This window comes from Rhipicephalus sanguineus, chromosome 4 (genome assembly GCF_013339695.2).
Source record: "Rhipicephalus sanguineus isolate Rsan-2018 chromosome 4, BIME_Rsan_1.4, whole genome shotgun sequence".
Lineage (NCBI taxonomy): Eukaryota > Metazoa > Arthropoda > Arachnida > Ixodida > Ixodidae > Rhipicephalus > Rhipicephalus sanguineus.
The window spans coordinates 96,324,649-96,341,638 of record NC_051179.1 but is presented as its reverse complement, the minus strand read 5'-3'; the positions used below and the strand labels follow the sequence as shown (position 1 = coordinate 96,341,638).

The 16,990-nt window shown below is 46.4% G+C and overlaps 2 protein-coding genes across 2 annotated transcripts in view; one reads left to right on the top strand and one right to left on the bottom strand.

Annotated features, from left to right (window-relative positions):
- Window positions 1-16,990, top strand: part of LOC119390458 (uncharacterized) — a 437,697-nt gene that overhangs the window by 145,421 nt on the left and 275,286 nt on the right. The window lies entirely within an intron of this gene.
- The window catches only part of LOC119391422 (uncharacterized), a 50,664-nt gene continuing 43,735 nt past the window's right edge, over window positions 10,062-16,990 (bottom strand). Inside the window, exon 8 of the mRNA XM_037659102.1 lies at window positions 10,062-10,398. Within this exon, the coding sequence (XP_037515030.1) occupies window positions 10,062-10,398 (337 nt within the window). The remainder of the gene's footprint in view (window positions 10,399-16,990) is intronic.

Sequence of the window (16,990 nt, the reverse complement as noted above, 5' to 3'; positions counted from 1 at the left end):
TCTTCACCATCATTTGCGACCAGTTTCTGTACCGGGTTGCCCAATGCCGTCGTCGCGCCCGTATAAACACCGAGGCTAGCCAAGAAGATCGCAAAAATCGCTACGATGCCACTCACCGCGACGTTTTCTATCGCCCTGGCGACCTTGTACTCCTATGGACGCCTGCACGGACACCTGGCTTATGCGAAAAGCTTGAATCTCGCTATATTGGCCCCTACACAGTTATAGACCAGACCTCGCCGGTGATCTACCGTGTTACACCTGTTCATGCCTCCACTGACCAACGCTGCCGCGGCACAGAGGTTGTGCACGTTTCGCGTCTCAAACCCTTTCATCTGCGTTCCACAACGTAATTCGCGGCCAGGCTGGCCGCTTTCGTCAACGGGGGAAATTAGTGTAGGCATTAATTGAACTTCATCTTCCTCATCTGTACATAACCATCATCAGTCATCGGCTCGGGCCTCTTCTTGGTCGGCGCCATCTTGCCTTTGGCGTAATAAAGCGTCGGCTTAACCGCTTTATTTCAATATTCCTATATTATTTGGGAATATAACCTAAATTTAAATCCTCCGGCTAGTAGTAGTTCTTGCGACCTATACAGTTACCCGTTTGATTACAGGCGCCATGCCATAACATAGCAGAGATTGGTATTTGCAGTGGAGCTCACGTCCCATAAACTTCTGCACCAGACGTACGTACATGTCCTGTACCCTTACCACAAACAATGCTAAAACTTGCGCACACAATACATTTGAACACAGAGCTCCTAGTGTAAGTGTAAAAATGACTTACGGAAATCGCCCGTTTGTTTCTGATGAAAACGCCATCCTGAGGGACAACAGCAATGATGACGTGTACTCCGAAATCGAGAGAGCAGCGCACCATCATGTCCTTTGGATCGACGGTGTCCAGTGCCGTCCGATTTCTTAGGTCCAGATTTATCGAAATCATCCAATCCACAAGATCTTTCGTCTGCGAGAAACATACATCGAGTAATGGTTAATAGAAACGGTATTCCAGTCCAGTCTCGTAACGCATATTGTTATCGAGTAAGGCATTATACTTGAAAAAAAATTCAGGCAGACTCGCGTTAGTGGTGCCAAGTCTGAAGGAAGTGCGGCGCTGCGCAGCCCTCTTTCTTTCTCTTCATTTTTCTAGTACTTCCTTCCTCTCTTTCTTTCTTTTTCTCTCCTCTCTCTGTTCTTTCTATATAATTTTGTTTGTTTACTTCCATTTCTTCTTTTTGTCTCTGTATTTGTTTCTCTTCCTGGGCCTTTCTATCTTTCTTTCTATTTCTTCCCTTTCTTTCTATCTCTCCCTCTATTTGTCGCTTCCTCTTTATTGCTATCTCTTTCTCTCTCCTTCCCGACTGTCTGTCTTTCTCTCTTTTTCTGTCTTTATTCTCTTTCTTTCTGTATAATTCTCAGTTTCTTTTTATGCTATGCTTCTTGCTTTCTTTGATTCTCTCTCTTTCTTTCTCTTTGTAGCTTCATTCCCTTTCCTTCTCTGTATTTATCTTTCTATCTATGCTATGCTTTGCTGTCACCCATCCTCCTTTCCCCCATCCTCACCCTCACTTGCATTTCCCACACATTAAGTATACTATACTATACTATACTATACTATACTATACTATAATATCCTATACTATACTATACTATACTATACTATACTATACTATACTATACTATACTATACAAGGCTATGCTATGCTGCGCTAGCGTGCCTGCATAGCCAAGTGGTTCCGACTCTCGCCTTCGGATCGTAGGTACGCGGTTTCGAATCCCGCCTCGCCAGGATTTTTCGCCAAGAATGTCTGCATTTCTCTTTCTCTCTTTTTTTATCTCTTTCTTTCACCCTCTCTGCACTCGTTTTCTCGCCCATCAGAGTTATTCCGTCCCACGCCGCACAAATCGGCGCACGTGTTCTGGGAGCGAAGCACGAGATGAAGGAGAGGATGAAGATGGCGGAGCCGGTTCATGATGATAATAGTGTTTTGTCCGCTCTGCGCGAACTATCGGTCCGGTTAGACAGTTTCGTGGTTAAACAAAAATGTCATTTTGACTGCGTCCTTCGTTATTTTAGATGTGAAGCATCTTATAGCGGAGCTCAATCCGGTGGTGGTGGTGTGCGGCGTGACCACCCTTACTGCGCATGCGCAAACCCTCTCCACTTCCCCCTCCACTTCCCTCTCTCCTCTCCTCTCCCCCGCCTTCCCCTCTCCACTTCCTCTCCACTCCCCTCTCCACTCCACCCTTTCCCCATCTCCCCTCCCCCTCTCCACATCACCTCTCCCCTTCCCTTTCCCCCTCACCACTCCACCTCTGAAACGCGGGCTCTATATGCCGAAACACTGCTTCGCATCACCTCATGGTCCCCTTTAGCGGGAGATTGTGATTTTCTGCTCTGAGGAAGCTACGATGGCTTAGCAACATGATATAGAGCATTCTTAAGTGCAGGGTCCTCGGGAAATCATTGTAATAACGGGTTTGGGCCACGATATCTTCATCGCGATGCTGGTAGGTATTACAAACTCATACGCAGCAAAGACACTTGGGACGCGGTAACAAACGCTGCAATATACTTCATTGGTTTGTCGTCTATATAATAGTGCGCGCAATAGTTTTTCCTCCGTTACTGAGCAGCCAGCTCCGAGTTATGTCTCATTCAGTAAGCGACAAGTGAGGCAGCGGGACAGAGGAGACCCGACCAATATGCGCATCGCAATCCGAGCCAGCGGCATCGGGAAGCACTGTCTCTCGCCATAAGCGCGTCACGGGGCGACTGCGTAGAGCGGTAGTGTTCGCGCACTTTTTAATATGGCGCGAGTGTTAATGCAAATTAATGCGGTCGCAAAAATGCGTCCATGTGTACTACGTGAGAAATAAAACGTTAATTCATTTATACAGGAAGCTATTTGAAAGAGGGCACAGCACGCACCGGTTATATATATATAAAGGAAATAACATGGCTTTTAAGGACTCGTTTTCTCTGTTAGACACGATAATAATGGTAACTAACAGACACTAATACGAAGGATAGTATAGGGGATGTTATATCTGTAGTAATCAGCATATAAGTGCGTAGAAAGTGCAGGAAAAGATAACTTGCCGCCGGCAGGGACCCAAGCTGCAACCTTCGAGTAACGCGTCCGATGCTGTACCAGTAAGCTACGGCGGCGGTCATCCCCTACACTCCCTTATCCCCTGTACTTTCCTTGACATTATTGTCTGTTAGTTCCCATTATTATTGTTCCCATTATTATTGTCTAACAAATAAAACGAGCCCTTAAAATCCATGTTCTTTCCTTCATTCATAGCGAGGGTCTCATTCTGGCAGACTTGATGCCTTCAGGCAGTGTGCGAGGGATTATTGGTCAGCTTCCAGCTCGTAAATGATCACGTGTTACGTGACGCCAACAAGTAGAAAAAGAGTGTTCCACACCCGCCGCCATGGCTACGATCGGCGCTGACTAACACCCTAGGTTTAAATGCACATATATACCCCATAAAGTGGACGTGAGCATGACAGCCGCCGTAGCTCAGTGGTTGAGCATTAGACGCGTTATTCAAAGGTCGCAGGTTGGGTCCCTGCCGGCGGCAAGGTCGTCTACTTTACTTTCTTCACACTTATATCCTAATTACTACAAATAACGTCCCCTATACTTTGCTTAGCATTATTGTCTGTTCCCATTAATATTGTGTCTAACAAAGAAAAGCGAGCCCTTAAACGTGATCTTCTTTCCTTCATTATTGCATATAGTATGGCACATTATTATATGGAATCTGTCAACATAGCTATCCCTCCATTACCAAGGAACGCTGTCCGCGAGTACAGAACTGCACTATGGAGCCAACAAGCGTTCATAGGTTTAAGAGCGCGTGGCTTTGCTGAGTTCCTGCGGAAAGGAAACGTGGAGTCTCATCGTGACGTAGGTGGAACCTGCAAGCCCGACTGTTGCAGCCTATGACAGCATCAAGAAAGAACTCCGCGAACACGCGTACCGAAACCCACCTTGGTACAGGCTAACCGACTGAAAAGTGAAAGTGTAGGCTACGCTACGTCGCTGATAAGATTGACTGAGGACTTCGGTTTTGAAGACAAGGCGCTCCTCGTGGACGAAATGATGCTGGACCTCTTCGTCTTTCGGTACCAGCAAGCAAGCTGTACAACAGCGCCTTCTCTAAATACATCGACAAACGAGCTCGTATTCGCTGTGGCGAAACACATGCTTATGCCAGCGGAACGCACTCAGCGACTGCCATGAGGAATCGGGACACAGAGCCACAGTCACGCGAGCTGTACAAGCGACACGGCAGTCCACAAAACACGTTCAAGAGGACCGGCTCCGTCCAGAGAAGGCGTCTGCTACCGCTGCAACAATAAGCACAGTTCTGAAATCCATCATTTTTCTTATGCGATATGTCGCTACTGCAACAAAAGAGGACATATCAAAACGGCATGTGATATCAGAAGAGAATCGCCGTGAAGACAAAGAAAGCTGCGGCACAGATGGCAGCGAAATAAACCACTCAGAAAAGGAAAGCCAGGCAAGCACATCGATTCCTAAAGTGCAAAAGGGCGACCCGCGTTAGGAATTTTAGTCCGGAAAGTTGAAAGTTCTTCCCTATTGCGCTAATACCAGGCAAAGGAACTGGGTTCAGCGACGCCTCATTTACTAGTTAGTCAAAAAACGTGTCGGGTAAATAAAGCAGCGCACGCGAAATTCCCCTTCTAAGCATTGGAGCGCATTTGCTGATTTAGACTATTGAGCGTCTTTGGGGGTTGGAGAGGGAAGAAGCAGTAATGCGTTTGAGACAAAAGTGTGCGAAATCGCGTATAGCTGTGAAGAAGCAAAACATTAGCCTGCTAATAGGAAGTTGGCTTCCGGCCTTTGGAGTTCAAGTTTGGAAAATAGCGTACGTAGCCAATTATTGAGAAAGTGTTCAGCGATTTCTCGAGGTATTCGCAAAAAGATCTTCCAGAATGCGCTGAAGATCCAGTGCCCATAGACCGGAAGGACGAAGCACAAATCCAGGGTCTTTGGAGCGAAGGATCGAGCCTCGAGATGGCATGGCAGAGGAGGTAGGTGTCATTGTAAAACAAGGTGAGTGGAAGCTACTGCAGTCCTCTCCTTTGGTAGCCCCCATGGAAGTCGTGGCAAAGAGAAATGGCCCCAGGCGCTTTAGCAGTGATTATCACTCTGCGGTGAACGAAATTGTTCGAAGAAGCGTCCATTGCTCGCTTCCAACAAATGAATGACTCGCAAGGTTATAGGCGAGAGAAGGAAGTTAAGGTTAAGAAAAAAAATGACATATACAGAGAGAGAAAGAAACACAGAGCACGAGAGACAAGGAAAGAAATAGGAAGAAGTAGAGAGAGAGAGAGAAAGAAATAGAAAGAAACTGAAAGAAAGCACAGCATAGTCTTGTATACAATAGTGTAGCGAAGGGTGGGAAGTGAGCTTGAAAAGGAGCGATGTGAGGGTGAGGAGGAGGGCAGAGGGTAAAGCATTCCACAGCCATGCATAGTATGGTATAGCAAGGGGTGGAAAGGCAAGTGATGGTGAGGAGGAGGGGAAGGAGGAGGGGGAGAGTATGTCATTGCCTAATATAACACTCTGTAGTATGGTACAGCAAGGGGTAGGAAAGGGAAGTGCGGGTGAGTGAAAGAGAAAGGAAGGTAAGGCTGGTTCCTCAATCTTCGCTCCATTAGTGCGTAGCTGCCCTGATTTTTTTGCACACATTTCGTGCATACACATTACAAACATGTGCACGCGCATCAACTGAACCAACCCACCCCTCGGAAACAAAACTGAATATCTACCGCGCAACGCTCGCCATTTCGTTGACAGAGGCATAAGTGGAACCCACCGCTTGCATTAACTGAAACAGTCACATTACAGGTTCAGTTCAGCATCAATAAAGGGTAATGATGTGAAGGGGCGGGCGAAGACAGCTGTCACTTATAAACTTGACGAAGGCGCGGGCCCTCTCCCTGGAGGTCACATCAGTGATACAGTAACAATCCTTTGATAACAGAAAATGTCACGCAATATTAGGCAGCACATGAATAAGCAGCACAATATTTCAACGCCACAGTTATCACATAAGGGTACTCAGAGCTGATGCAAAATCCGTGCCCATACTACATTATTTTGTCTATTCAGTAAGTAGGGAAACAAACTAGAGATTCTACATGACGGAACCTTGCGGGACTTGCGAATGAGTGCGAACACTGAATGGTACTGGAAATGTTTTATATGTATTTTAGCATGCTGGCGAGAAACTTATTAATAGGCTTCATGTTTTATGACAAGTAGGTCTAGTGGTTATGGCGCTTGACTGCAGACCCGGAGGTCGCGGAAGCGAATCCCGGCCGCAGCGGCTGCATTTTCGATGGAGGCGAAAATGTTTGAGGCCCGTGTACATAGGTTTAGGTGCACGTTAAAGAACCCCAGGTGGTCGAAATTTTCGAAGTTCTCCACTACGGCATCCCTCATAATCACATCGTGTTTATGGAACGTTAAACCACACATATTATCATGTTTTATTGCATCTATTCAGGCCCTTACCCAGAATATTTTGTCCCAGGGGATAGTGCATTGCTGAAATCCTAGACTATTTGAGAAAAACTCCTATTTTCACTATTTATGTTCGGTATAACACTCGCCTCTTTCAAAATATGGCGCGGGAGGGCGGTCCCATAGCCCACGCTTCCCTCGATAGGGGCCTGTATCTATTTTATGTCAAGATTATGGGGAAAAAAAAGTAAGTTTAGCCGCAAGGGCGAAGTAATAAATGGGGTAGCAACAGATTGGAATTATATACGAAGAAAGGGTAGCTGCTAACTTCTTTAGGAAACGCGGCCACTGCTGGAAGCGAAGGGACCCTCGCGCTCTCTCCCGGGGAAGATGGAAGCTGGGAGAGCTGAAAAATTCTTTAGCACAGGGTTCCGCGGCCGCCAACGTTTCGACACGCGGTCTTATCTTCTTCAGAGAAGACAAGACAGATTATAAGTGCGGCGCCGACGCCTGCGGCAACAACGAATGCACAAGACCTGTCGCGAGTGCATATATATTTGCTATAACAATAAAAAAAATACGAAGAGAAGGCCACACGAGCGCGTTTTCTCTAAATTGCACATGCGCAAAACGATATAAATATATTGTTCATTCAAAACATTTATGAAAACTACGAGTTCTAAAAGAAATGGCCGCGTTTTTTCCGGCATTACAATATAACACACACCTCGTTGCGCTGTGTTTCTGCGAGAGAAACACAGGCCTGGAATATGCCGGCAGCTTTTTGCCATGAGCTCTGACCGGTTGCTGGAACTCGTGCAGCGTAGGCGGCCCCTATGATGATGCTTTTCATAGACTTGCGAACCTGAAAGTATACAGTACGCGATTCGTAGACACGCACCGCACATATAGTGGAGCTTAAGTTATTACAGATTTAGGTCCCCGCTAAAGAACCCCATGTGGTCAAACTTATCGCGGGATTTCCCGCTACGGCGTGCCTCACAATGAAATTGTGGTTTTGCCTTGTAAAGCAATGGTAACTGTTACTGGAGTAGAAGTTCCTAACCTTGGGGCCCCTACAGGCTAAAACAATGGATAACATAAAGAATATATATATGTAAATTGTGCACTGAACATGCTGGGTTTTTTTTTCAAAGCCAAAGCAGTACTAGTGCGGCCTCACAGTAAATCGCATAGCACATGCACCAATCTGCAGCAGACCATGATAGACCATCATGCTGCGCAGACCAACATTTTCATCACTTGTATATGGCAGCCATCTTTGTTCAAGGGCTGAGTCCCAGGCGGAATGAAGAACCACGATAGCGTCCGGCTTGCCCTTTTCGCATGCTTGCCACCAGTTAGGGAACGACTCGTATCATTCGTAACAACAGAGACAAAAAGAAACGGCATACGGACTTGCGGTCCTTGATTCTTATAGCGCTCTGTCACAAGACATTCCATGATGACAGCCTACTGAGCTCACATATGACGTTGCAAATTCTATTACAAAAACTAAACGTAAAGAATCTTAAATCAAGAAAGTGCCGTAATAATGGCTATCATTCGCTTTTGCCGGGGCACTACTCTATTTATTAGGGGAAGAGATCACGTCCAAAATTTCATTTAGAATATGCGCTGAATTTTGTTTTTGATGTGGTTCAACCAATCTGCTATATTACAAACTGGGAAAAGCGTCAAAGGAGCATTTTCTAATTTAGGACGTTTTCGCACCACTCTTCCAAATGCAAAAATGCGAGCACTTACTTAAACTGCGCGAGAAACATGCTCACGTCTATCTATCTAGAGTGCAAAGCAATATGACAAATCGATCCATTCTACTGTACACATATCATATGGCGAGCAGCACAAATTCCTCTTATCTGATCGTGAAATTGTTGATTGTTACATAAAAATACGCAATCTAAGTTGTAAATGTAGCATGTTACGGCAAATGTACCTTAAAGAAAGCTTCCAACGTGTAAATAATTTAGGTATCAACCGTTTTGACAAAAGAACAAGTTTGGTCCAGGAAAATAATTTTTCCATAATTTTGTCAAGTATTTAGATAACAGGCAGCCCATAGTTGCGAGTCATAAGAAATGAGTTTTGGTGGAAACACCATGCGCGCTGTGTCCTCCGCAAATGGCCATTCAGTAGTGGCATTTGAGCTATCCGCACCTCAGAGACGTAATGAGGAAGTCACCTGGACAGGAAACCGATACAGAATGCTGTCAAATAGTACAAAGGAGGCGTGAAGCCGTGCACTTCTACAAAATATAATACACTTCATAGGGGAATTGTGGTAGCTAGAAAGACAACAGTTATCTATGCTGTCGGCATTACCATTGGTTTGTAGTAAGCTCTCGGTACTTATCTCTTGTAGGAGCGATTACTGTCCTACACAAGCTCCAGGCGGATAAATTAATTGTGTGGCGCTGAGTTTCTTTATAGCTATGTGTCTGGTTATACGATATTTGCCGGATATTTCTTGCTTCTTCTACAATGCGTCAAAGACTCCCATCAGCCGGCCTTTTCCTTTACACTACTGATATTTGTCTGCCCCGGTATAGTGAGACCTTACAGCAAGGTTGGCTCTTTATATAGCAGTGTCAGCAACATCATGTCAAAAGGTGACACTTCTGACAACTAGCGATGAAATTGGGGTTGGCGCTGCAACCAACGTATTGACCAGTGCACTAGTCATTGATATAGTGAAGAAAAGACACCTTCTTTGGAAGGATGGCTGCAGCAACATTCGTAGTTCAGCCATTGTGGGCTTAAAGATTGCGTAAGATGTTAAAGATTGTGTAAGGTCTTTTCGTAACAATCTGTATTAGCGGCAGTCGGTCACCAATGACTGTCTTACCTCTAAGTTTATCAAAATTTTAAGGCGACTAAAAAGAGTAACTGTATTTTTCTTGCATTAAGAAGTAACCCTTTCACAATAACAAACGTGTCATATTTACAGCAAGAAGGCACCGAGTAAGCGAGAAAGCACCCCAAAAGAAAATTCACATGGCGACGCCGCCTTGACATTTTTTCAGTCGCCTATTAGGGCCTACATACTGCGTTTTGAGAAATACCATGTACATGGTGCTCCATAAGTGCGTTCTTAACAAAGAATCTCATCGAAAAATATTTCGAGTTTGTAAATCAATGTGCACAGAAATTGAAATAATTTACATCAAACAACTTCGGCACGCTCAAATTCATTTGTTCAAAATAAGACCCGAAATTAAAAAATCAAACTGGCATTGACGTTCTCTTGTAACGTTGACGCTCTCATGTCGAAAATGACGACAATAAATGGCAATTCATGCGTCGGGAATCATCTGCTATTTTGTAATAGTTGTCCTTATACTCATCTTTTCCTCAGTCGAAGCGCAGAATTATTGAAATAGCTGATGACAATGAAAGCTGTGCATAACGCAACGGTAAGAAATCGTGGAGTACCTCGGAAAAAACGTCGGGTCCCGGCCACTTGAACGTGCTACACACATAGGTGTAGAAATCTTGGCAAGGGTCTGCATTTGGGTCAAGCTTCTGGCGGAGCCATTGGGACAAGAAGTGGCATTGTTCGGTCGTGCAAACGCTGGCGTTGTCTCCAGCAGGTGGTGAAACAGTCACCGGAACTATCGTCGTAGTCACCGGTACAGGCGTCGTAGTCACCAGAACTGTCGTAGTAGTCACCGGTACAGGCGTCGTAGTCACCGGTGCTCGTGTCGTAGTAACCGGAACACGTGTTGTAATAACCGGAACACGCGTCGTAGTCACCCGCACAGGCGTCGTAGTAACCGGAAGACGCGTCGTAGTCACCGGTACAGAAGTCGTAGTCACCGGTACAGGTGTCGTAGCCATAGGGACAGGTGGTACTGTAGGTGGCGTCACAGGAGTGGTAGGTGATACTTCCGCAGGGCTGATAGTGACAGGCCGCCCGGCGGTGGTGTATAACACCGATGGTGGTAGCGTCATTGACCCTCCAATTGAAGGTACGACGATATCACCGCCGGATGAGCCAGATGATCCCGATCCTAGCCCCTCCTGTTTAATAAACAATGCGATTAAATTACTCACAGTCGCCACTGACTTATGATCTTTAGGCGTGCTATTAGCACTATGTACGTTCTCTCGAGCCGTTAGGAGCGAACAAAAAGAGCTCGTACAATCATGCTGCAGTTTATGTACAGGTGGACCGCAGCTAGGGATTGAACTATGTGAAATTCGACAATTATAAGCTGATTCAAACTATCTTTGAGTTGTACTGAGAGAACGTGCCCGCATGATATCTTAGTCGAAATCACAAGGCTTTTTTTAAAAGAATCATTGGCAGTTTATTAGATAAAAGTGCTCAGAGCTGAATGAAGCGTACGTGCGCGCAGTTGTCAAGACACCCAAAGCTTTGTGATCAGAGTAACGTATTTCTAAGTATGCCCTCGCTTAGCGCGCTACCACGATCTGCATAAGTACCATGGTTCTGTAAGATAACTCTCGAAGTATCGTAATTAGGGACGTGGCTACTCTATGACAATGAGACATCGACTTTGGTGGTCCTTTCGGCATGCTGCAGCGTTCCTAAATGCCAGCACTGACAAATTTTGATGTAATGCTTTTAACTAATGCCATCATAACTCAGAATCATTTATGGAATAACTACCAGGCCACGGCGGCTCCTGCAATATGCTCCTCTGCCATTTTAAAAGGCGCGACTTTATCCTCGCCGCGTTATCTCTACATCTCCGTGCATTGCAGTAAAGCTACGGTTTGCGCCAGGCGGGGAAATGAAAGTTTTGTTCATTGTCTTGGATGAAGCGTTCTTGATGCTAAGACGTCTTCCTTCACCAAGTACAGATTTAAGGAGTGGAAGTTGAACACTTTTTATTGCGATAGCAATTATATGGACACTATCTGCCGATTTTTGCTATCGCCGTCATGCGCCGGATATGTATATGTATGTATATATATGAAAAAGGCATAAAGAAAAATAAAGCAGAACAAGAAAATTCTGCAGTACACGACCGCGGATTCGAACTAGACCCCTCGCTCCCCGGCGCGCTGCGTTAGACAACTCCACCACACGCCATGTATGCGCCGGCGAAATAACGGCGTGCTATTTATATACACCACCATGTACCGCTGGTGGTAAGCAAATCTTTCAAAGCAAATTTTCTTTCAATTTGAAACCTGCCCTTGAGACGCGCACGACAAAGTGGCCTTTTTCTGTACCCATTCGTGATGTGGAAGGAAAAAAGAAACAAAGAACACCGGGCACACCTTCCATCAGACGCTCCCGTGTGGCAGGAGACGCAGGGGGTCACCCCACGCGCCGCAGTTTAAAGGGCCCCTCACCAGGTTTGACAATTTTGAGCTAAGGAGCGCAGTGCATACACTGGGCGTTCACGATCACGTCTGCCAAAATTTGAAACGCTACGCGCCGCGAAAATGCGCCAAATTTCAAGGTGAACACTGCTTGCCCTTCCTCTCGCAGGCGCGCGCCCAGAGAATGAGGGGATGACGTACATGAGAAAATGGCCCTACGTAGATAGTAGTGCTGTGACGTCGCTCCTCTACGTAGACGACTGTGCTCTGACGTCGCCAACAGTAGCACGTGACACTGCGATAGTTAGTTGACACGACATATGTAGTGTGTGTAATTTGCTGCTTGAATAGATTAATAAAACTTGAGAGAAATAATGAGACACACAAAGGGAATGTGTGCGTCTATTTCAATTTTTTTTTCGTGAATTGCAGCGAGATGCGGGGCTAATGTGCCTCTGTTTTCCATGCGTTTGTGTCCCCGCGGCTAGCGCATCGAGCAGACGCCAGCCCTGGAAACGAAGATAATGTTCTGGCGCGTTCGAGCACTCGATCATTATGCTCATTTATTCTACCGCGTCCAAGTAAACGTTAATGCGGCACTGGCTCATCATACCGCCACTCTCGTGCCCGTACAAATGTCGCAGCTTTCATGCCCGTCCCACAGAAACAGGCAGTACACCACAGAGAACGCCGTCACAAAGTCAACGGCCGCTACATAAAAGTAAAGGTAGCGGCCTTGCAACGCCCCTCGTGTTCTCGGGCTGGCTCAGGCACGTCATGCGCACGTGACCATGCATGCGCATGACGTGTTCATGCGTATGTGTCAAGTGAAGAGGGCAGGGAAGGGATTTGGCTTGCGAAGGCTACACGGGGCGACTGGCAAGGGTTTGAAACTCGCCTCCTCGCATCATGGTTTCGCGGCGCTACAAATTATTGTTTTTCTCAGCTCGTAATGAACCGATCTGAAAAATTCTAGCGGCATACTGCTCTTCATTCGGCACACAACAACTTCCAGCGTCTAATTAAAATTTGCTATGTGGCCTGGTGAGGGGCCCTTTAAGAGAAGAAGAAATATCGAAGAGCGTCTGGTTCTCCATTGTCGAAACTTGCAGCGCGTTGCTCTAGCACATAGACGTAATAATTGTGACAGTTGTTAGTTCACGCTTGCCCTGTGCATGCCTGTGCGTTCTTTTAGGGCGTCCTTCTTTGTGCTTCAGCGGCGCGCTGCAAGTATCGAGCTGCCTCTGGTTCTTCGTGTGACATTGCAATTGACAGAGCACGCTTCTGCAACGCAGCGAGCGCGGAGCGTCGGCGTCGCGAGGCGAGAGAGGGGGGGGGGGGGGACTAAAGCACGAATCTGCAATGCAGCGAGCGCCTCCGCGCCATTTAGGGATCTTTCTGAGAACTAGAGGTGGCTACGACAGCGCCATCTTGTGAACACTGTAAGAACTGGAGGTGTCTACCTACTACTACTACTACATACTACAGAGGAGGGACAGACCCACACCCTAAGGAGCTTCGCCCCTAAAATACATTTTCATTGACACTGGACTCATCTGTGTAGGTTAGTAACATTTTATATGTACCACTGATAATCTCTGTTACTGCAGTCCCTTAGCTATAAAAATGGGAGTGCGCGCGCCCAGAAGGGTGTTAGGAAGAGTGAAAATATAGAGGTGTGCGCTCGGCGGTTTCGCGAATGTTTGGCGACGGCTAAAGTCGTGCGCTCTCCGCAAGGAGCTACCCGCTGGCAGCTTGAACGGGAATGGACGCGTGGGTGGCAACGACGCCGTCGTTCAGATTCAGAAGCCAGCGCCAGAGATGCCGTAGCCAAGCGCAAGCGGGGGGCAGGAGACCCATAGGTTCGAGTGAGGGAAGCTGAGGTTAGGCCTGAACGGCTTGCACGGGACCCTGAGTTTGAAACGAGTAAAGACGAAGTGACGGAGAACGCTTCGCTGTTGCAACAGCCTACGCGTGGCTAAGTCACCGAGGCTGGTAATTTTTTTTTTGGTGCGTCAATGAAAAATCCATAAATTTCGCGGAATCGCTCTGTTGTGCAGTCTTACCTCCGCATCAAGCGCACTTCATATAGGCTTCAATGAATCATCCCTTTCTCGAGAGATCTGTGCAGTCGATGAGGTGGTGACAAACTTCACTTTTTCAAATACATACCTCGTTCTTTCCAAGTTGGCAGGCTGGCTCTCCTTAGAGCGATGAACACACCCAACTGGCCACGCGAAGCAGTAGCGGGACCATTTTGTTATGCTTGCTGATGGTGAGGATCATAGCATTCGGAGTATCAGGCGTGTACTCATCAAAAATCCGTGCATCTCGCCAGACTTTTTTAGGGACTGTATGGTCCAGTTGTTGCAAGCTTACTTTTTATTGATTCAGTATATTTTCGATTTAATTTATCTTGAAGTGAGTAGGGCATATCGGTCAGTGGGAAATTAAATCTCGCTCTCAGTCGTATTCAGAGCACGTTTTATTGCGTAAGCAATGCCAGGTCCATGGCCGCGGACGTGGAAGTAATCAGGTAATCCGGAACTGGCTTGTAGCATAGCGCGGAAACAAACGAGGACAACAATGAAGTAACAGACGCACACAAGCGCTAACTTTCAACCACGAAATTTCATTTCCAGGAATTCGGAACGAATACATACGAATACGCAGTTTATGATGAAACAACAAACCCATATTGGTACCCTCGTCGCATAATTAGAAATGCACATAACAGGCCATTATTAGGACGATAACTCTTTGTTTTCGCTTTTTCACACACACTGGCAACCTCGAATCAGTTCCACTTATAACAACGCAGTGTTCGAATTTTTTTTTTTTATTCCTGCGGAACATAAGATAAACGCACTGTCACTGTAGTCCGTTGCGGAGTTGAGCAACTTTCCCACTTGATTGTTTCTGCGTATGCCTCTTGGCAATGCTTCAAAGTTCTTAGAACTTCCAATCGACGGCTTTGTATCATCGGCGCCCACATTCGTACCTCTGTGCATAAAGACAATTCTTTGTCGCAAGGCGCGTTCAGAGCTCGAAAAGCACCCAATATATAACAAATTATTTTTACACACAAATATTACCAGTGGATAGAGTATTCTGCTACGCAATACGATACATTAGGCATAGAATGGGAATAGTCATGGGTGGTTGCTGAACAATGCTATGAATTGTATGTGACTGGATTGTAATGTTACAAAGAAAACGATAATGTGAAACTTCTTGGCGTTGCCATTCAGTTTACACTGATTGTTATATGCATAGCTTCTTCCCACGAGCTATCAACGAATGGAATTCTTTGACCGAGGAAGCCGTTTCATGCGCATCCGCAGATTTATTCTTAAAACACGTAGCTCATATCCTCATTTGTAGCTAACAAAACTGTATATGTCTGTACGTGATCTAGTACATTTAATTTTATTATCTGGTTGCGTTTCTTGCTGTACTTCACTTTGTCCCTTTATCTGTAAGTTCTGATTTTACATGTTAATTATGTTCCAATTCCAGAATGACCGTTATATTTTGATGTATTGTTTTCCACTCCTGTAATAGCCCTGTGTAAGGGCTGACAGTATCTGTAAATAAGTAAATGAATAAACAAATTAGGAGAGTACAGCAAGAAGCGGCCCTCATGGGATTACTCGGCTGAGCATCGAACATTAGACTTTTACAAGTCACTGGTAAGCGCAGTTCAGTTTGTCATAATTAAAAGGACTGAGATAGATGGTCAAGGTTTCGCTGACCACATTAGGGCCATGCCGAACTCCTGAAAAATAAAATTGGGGCAGCTACGCGATAGCAGTGCGAAGACTAAGGAAGCGGCGGAGCTAGTGGCTTTGCCCTCACCCTCACTTCCCTTTCCCACCCCTTCTTACGCTATACTATACAAGACAGCTCCACTAACGTGAAAACTGGGGAGGTGAGAAGAACCGTTGTTTCGCACAGGGACACGTCAATCGTTGCTACAGCTAGATTCGCAGACATCGTCCATCGCAGAAACACAGCTCTTCCTGGGCCAACGCGCCGTCTTGATTGCTACTCGGAGAAGCGCACGTGGCATTGTCTCTCGCGGGCGAGCGCGTTCTGGCGAGTTCTTTTCTGAGCGAACGCGCCGTCTTACTTGTCACTTCCTTTACCTCGACGGGCGGTACACAGTGGCGGGCTACGACAACAGGAGACGCCGACAACCCTAGCGCATAGGGTGCTTCGCACCTAAAATACAGCTATGCGTCATACATAGCGAGGCAATACGCTGTCGACTAAGGCATGTTCATCATAATGGCTCACGGACACAGATTTACTGCTCTCGAAACCACAGAAAACAAGCCGAGCGCCAAACCACTGCGAAGTGTCCAACGTTGAGTGTATGTTCAGGAATTGTCAGCGATATTGGGTGAGACTTAAGCTGCGCCGCCCCCCGTAACTCTAATGCTCTAATTCACAGTACCGTCTCCCCTACACAATAAAAGACGCTCTTTATTACAGTCGCACGGAATAACCTGTGCCATTAGGGTCACCTACACCGCTACTGCTGCGTATTGGCAAACATGTCACGCATTCATTTCATGCTTTTTATAGCAAATTGAGGCTTTGTGTGTCCCATAACTGTTATTGTTTCCGGCTCTGTCCCGTGCAGCGTTACGGAATGATTTTACAGGTATTCTCGCCCTGACTTATCAGAGGCTAAGGTTTTATGCTGCTAAGCATGACGGCGATGGTTCAATCCCAGCCGCGACATCTAACTGAAAGGTGATAGAGGTCAAGAGAAGAGATGTACAGAGAGAGGTGGTCAAAAGTTCCCAGGCCGCAACGCCCGGCTGAGGAGCAGCAGCTCGCTGCTATCGGGGCGCTCTCATCGCAATCACGCCTTGGCACACGCTGGCGTCGAGCGTGTGCGTGAAAGGGGAGGGGCACCCCTCTCCATTTCTTGCTCTCCTTGATAAGAAAGCGAGGTATAAACTTGGTTCGTCATGTTTCCTTACTGTTCGCTCTTCGAATACTGTGCAGCGTGTAGTGGGGCGATAGTGTTCCGGAAACTGACGCATCATGCTTGCGGCCACATTTCCTATAAACACCCTCTTACAAACCCATTCCCGTGGTTTTCGGCTTCCTCGAAAACAATATCGTGCGTTTAAC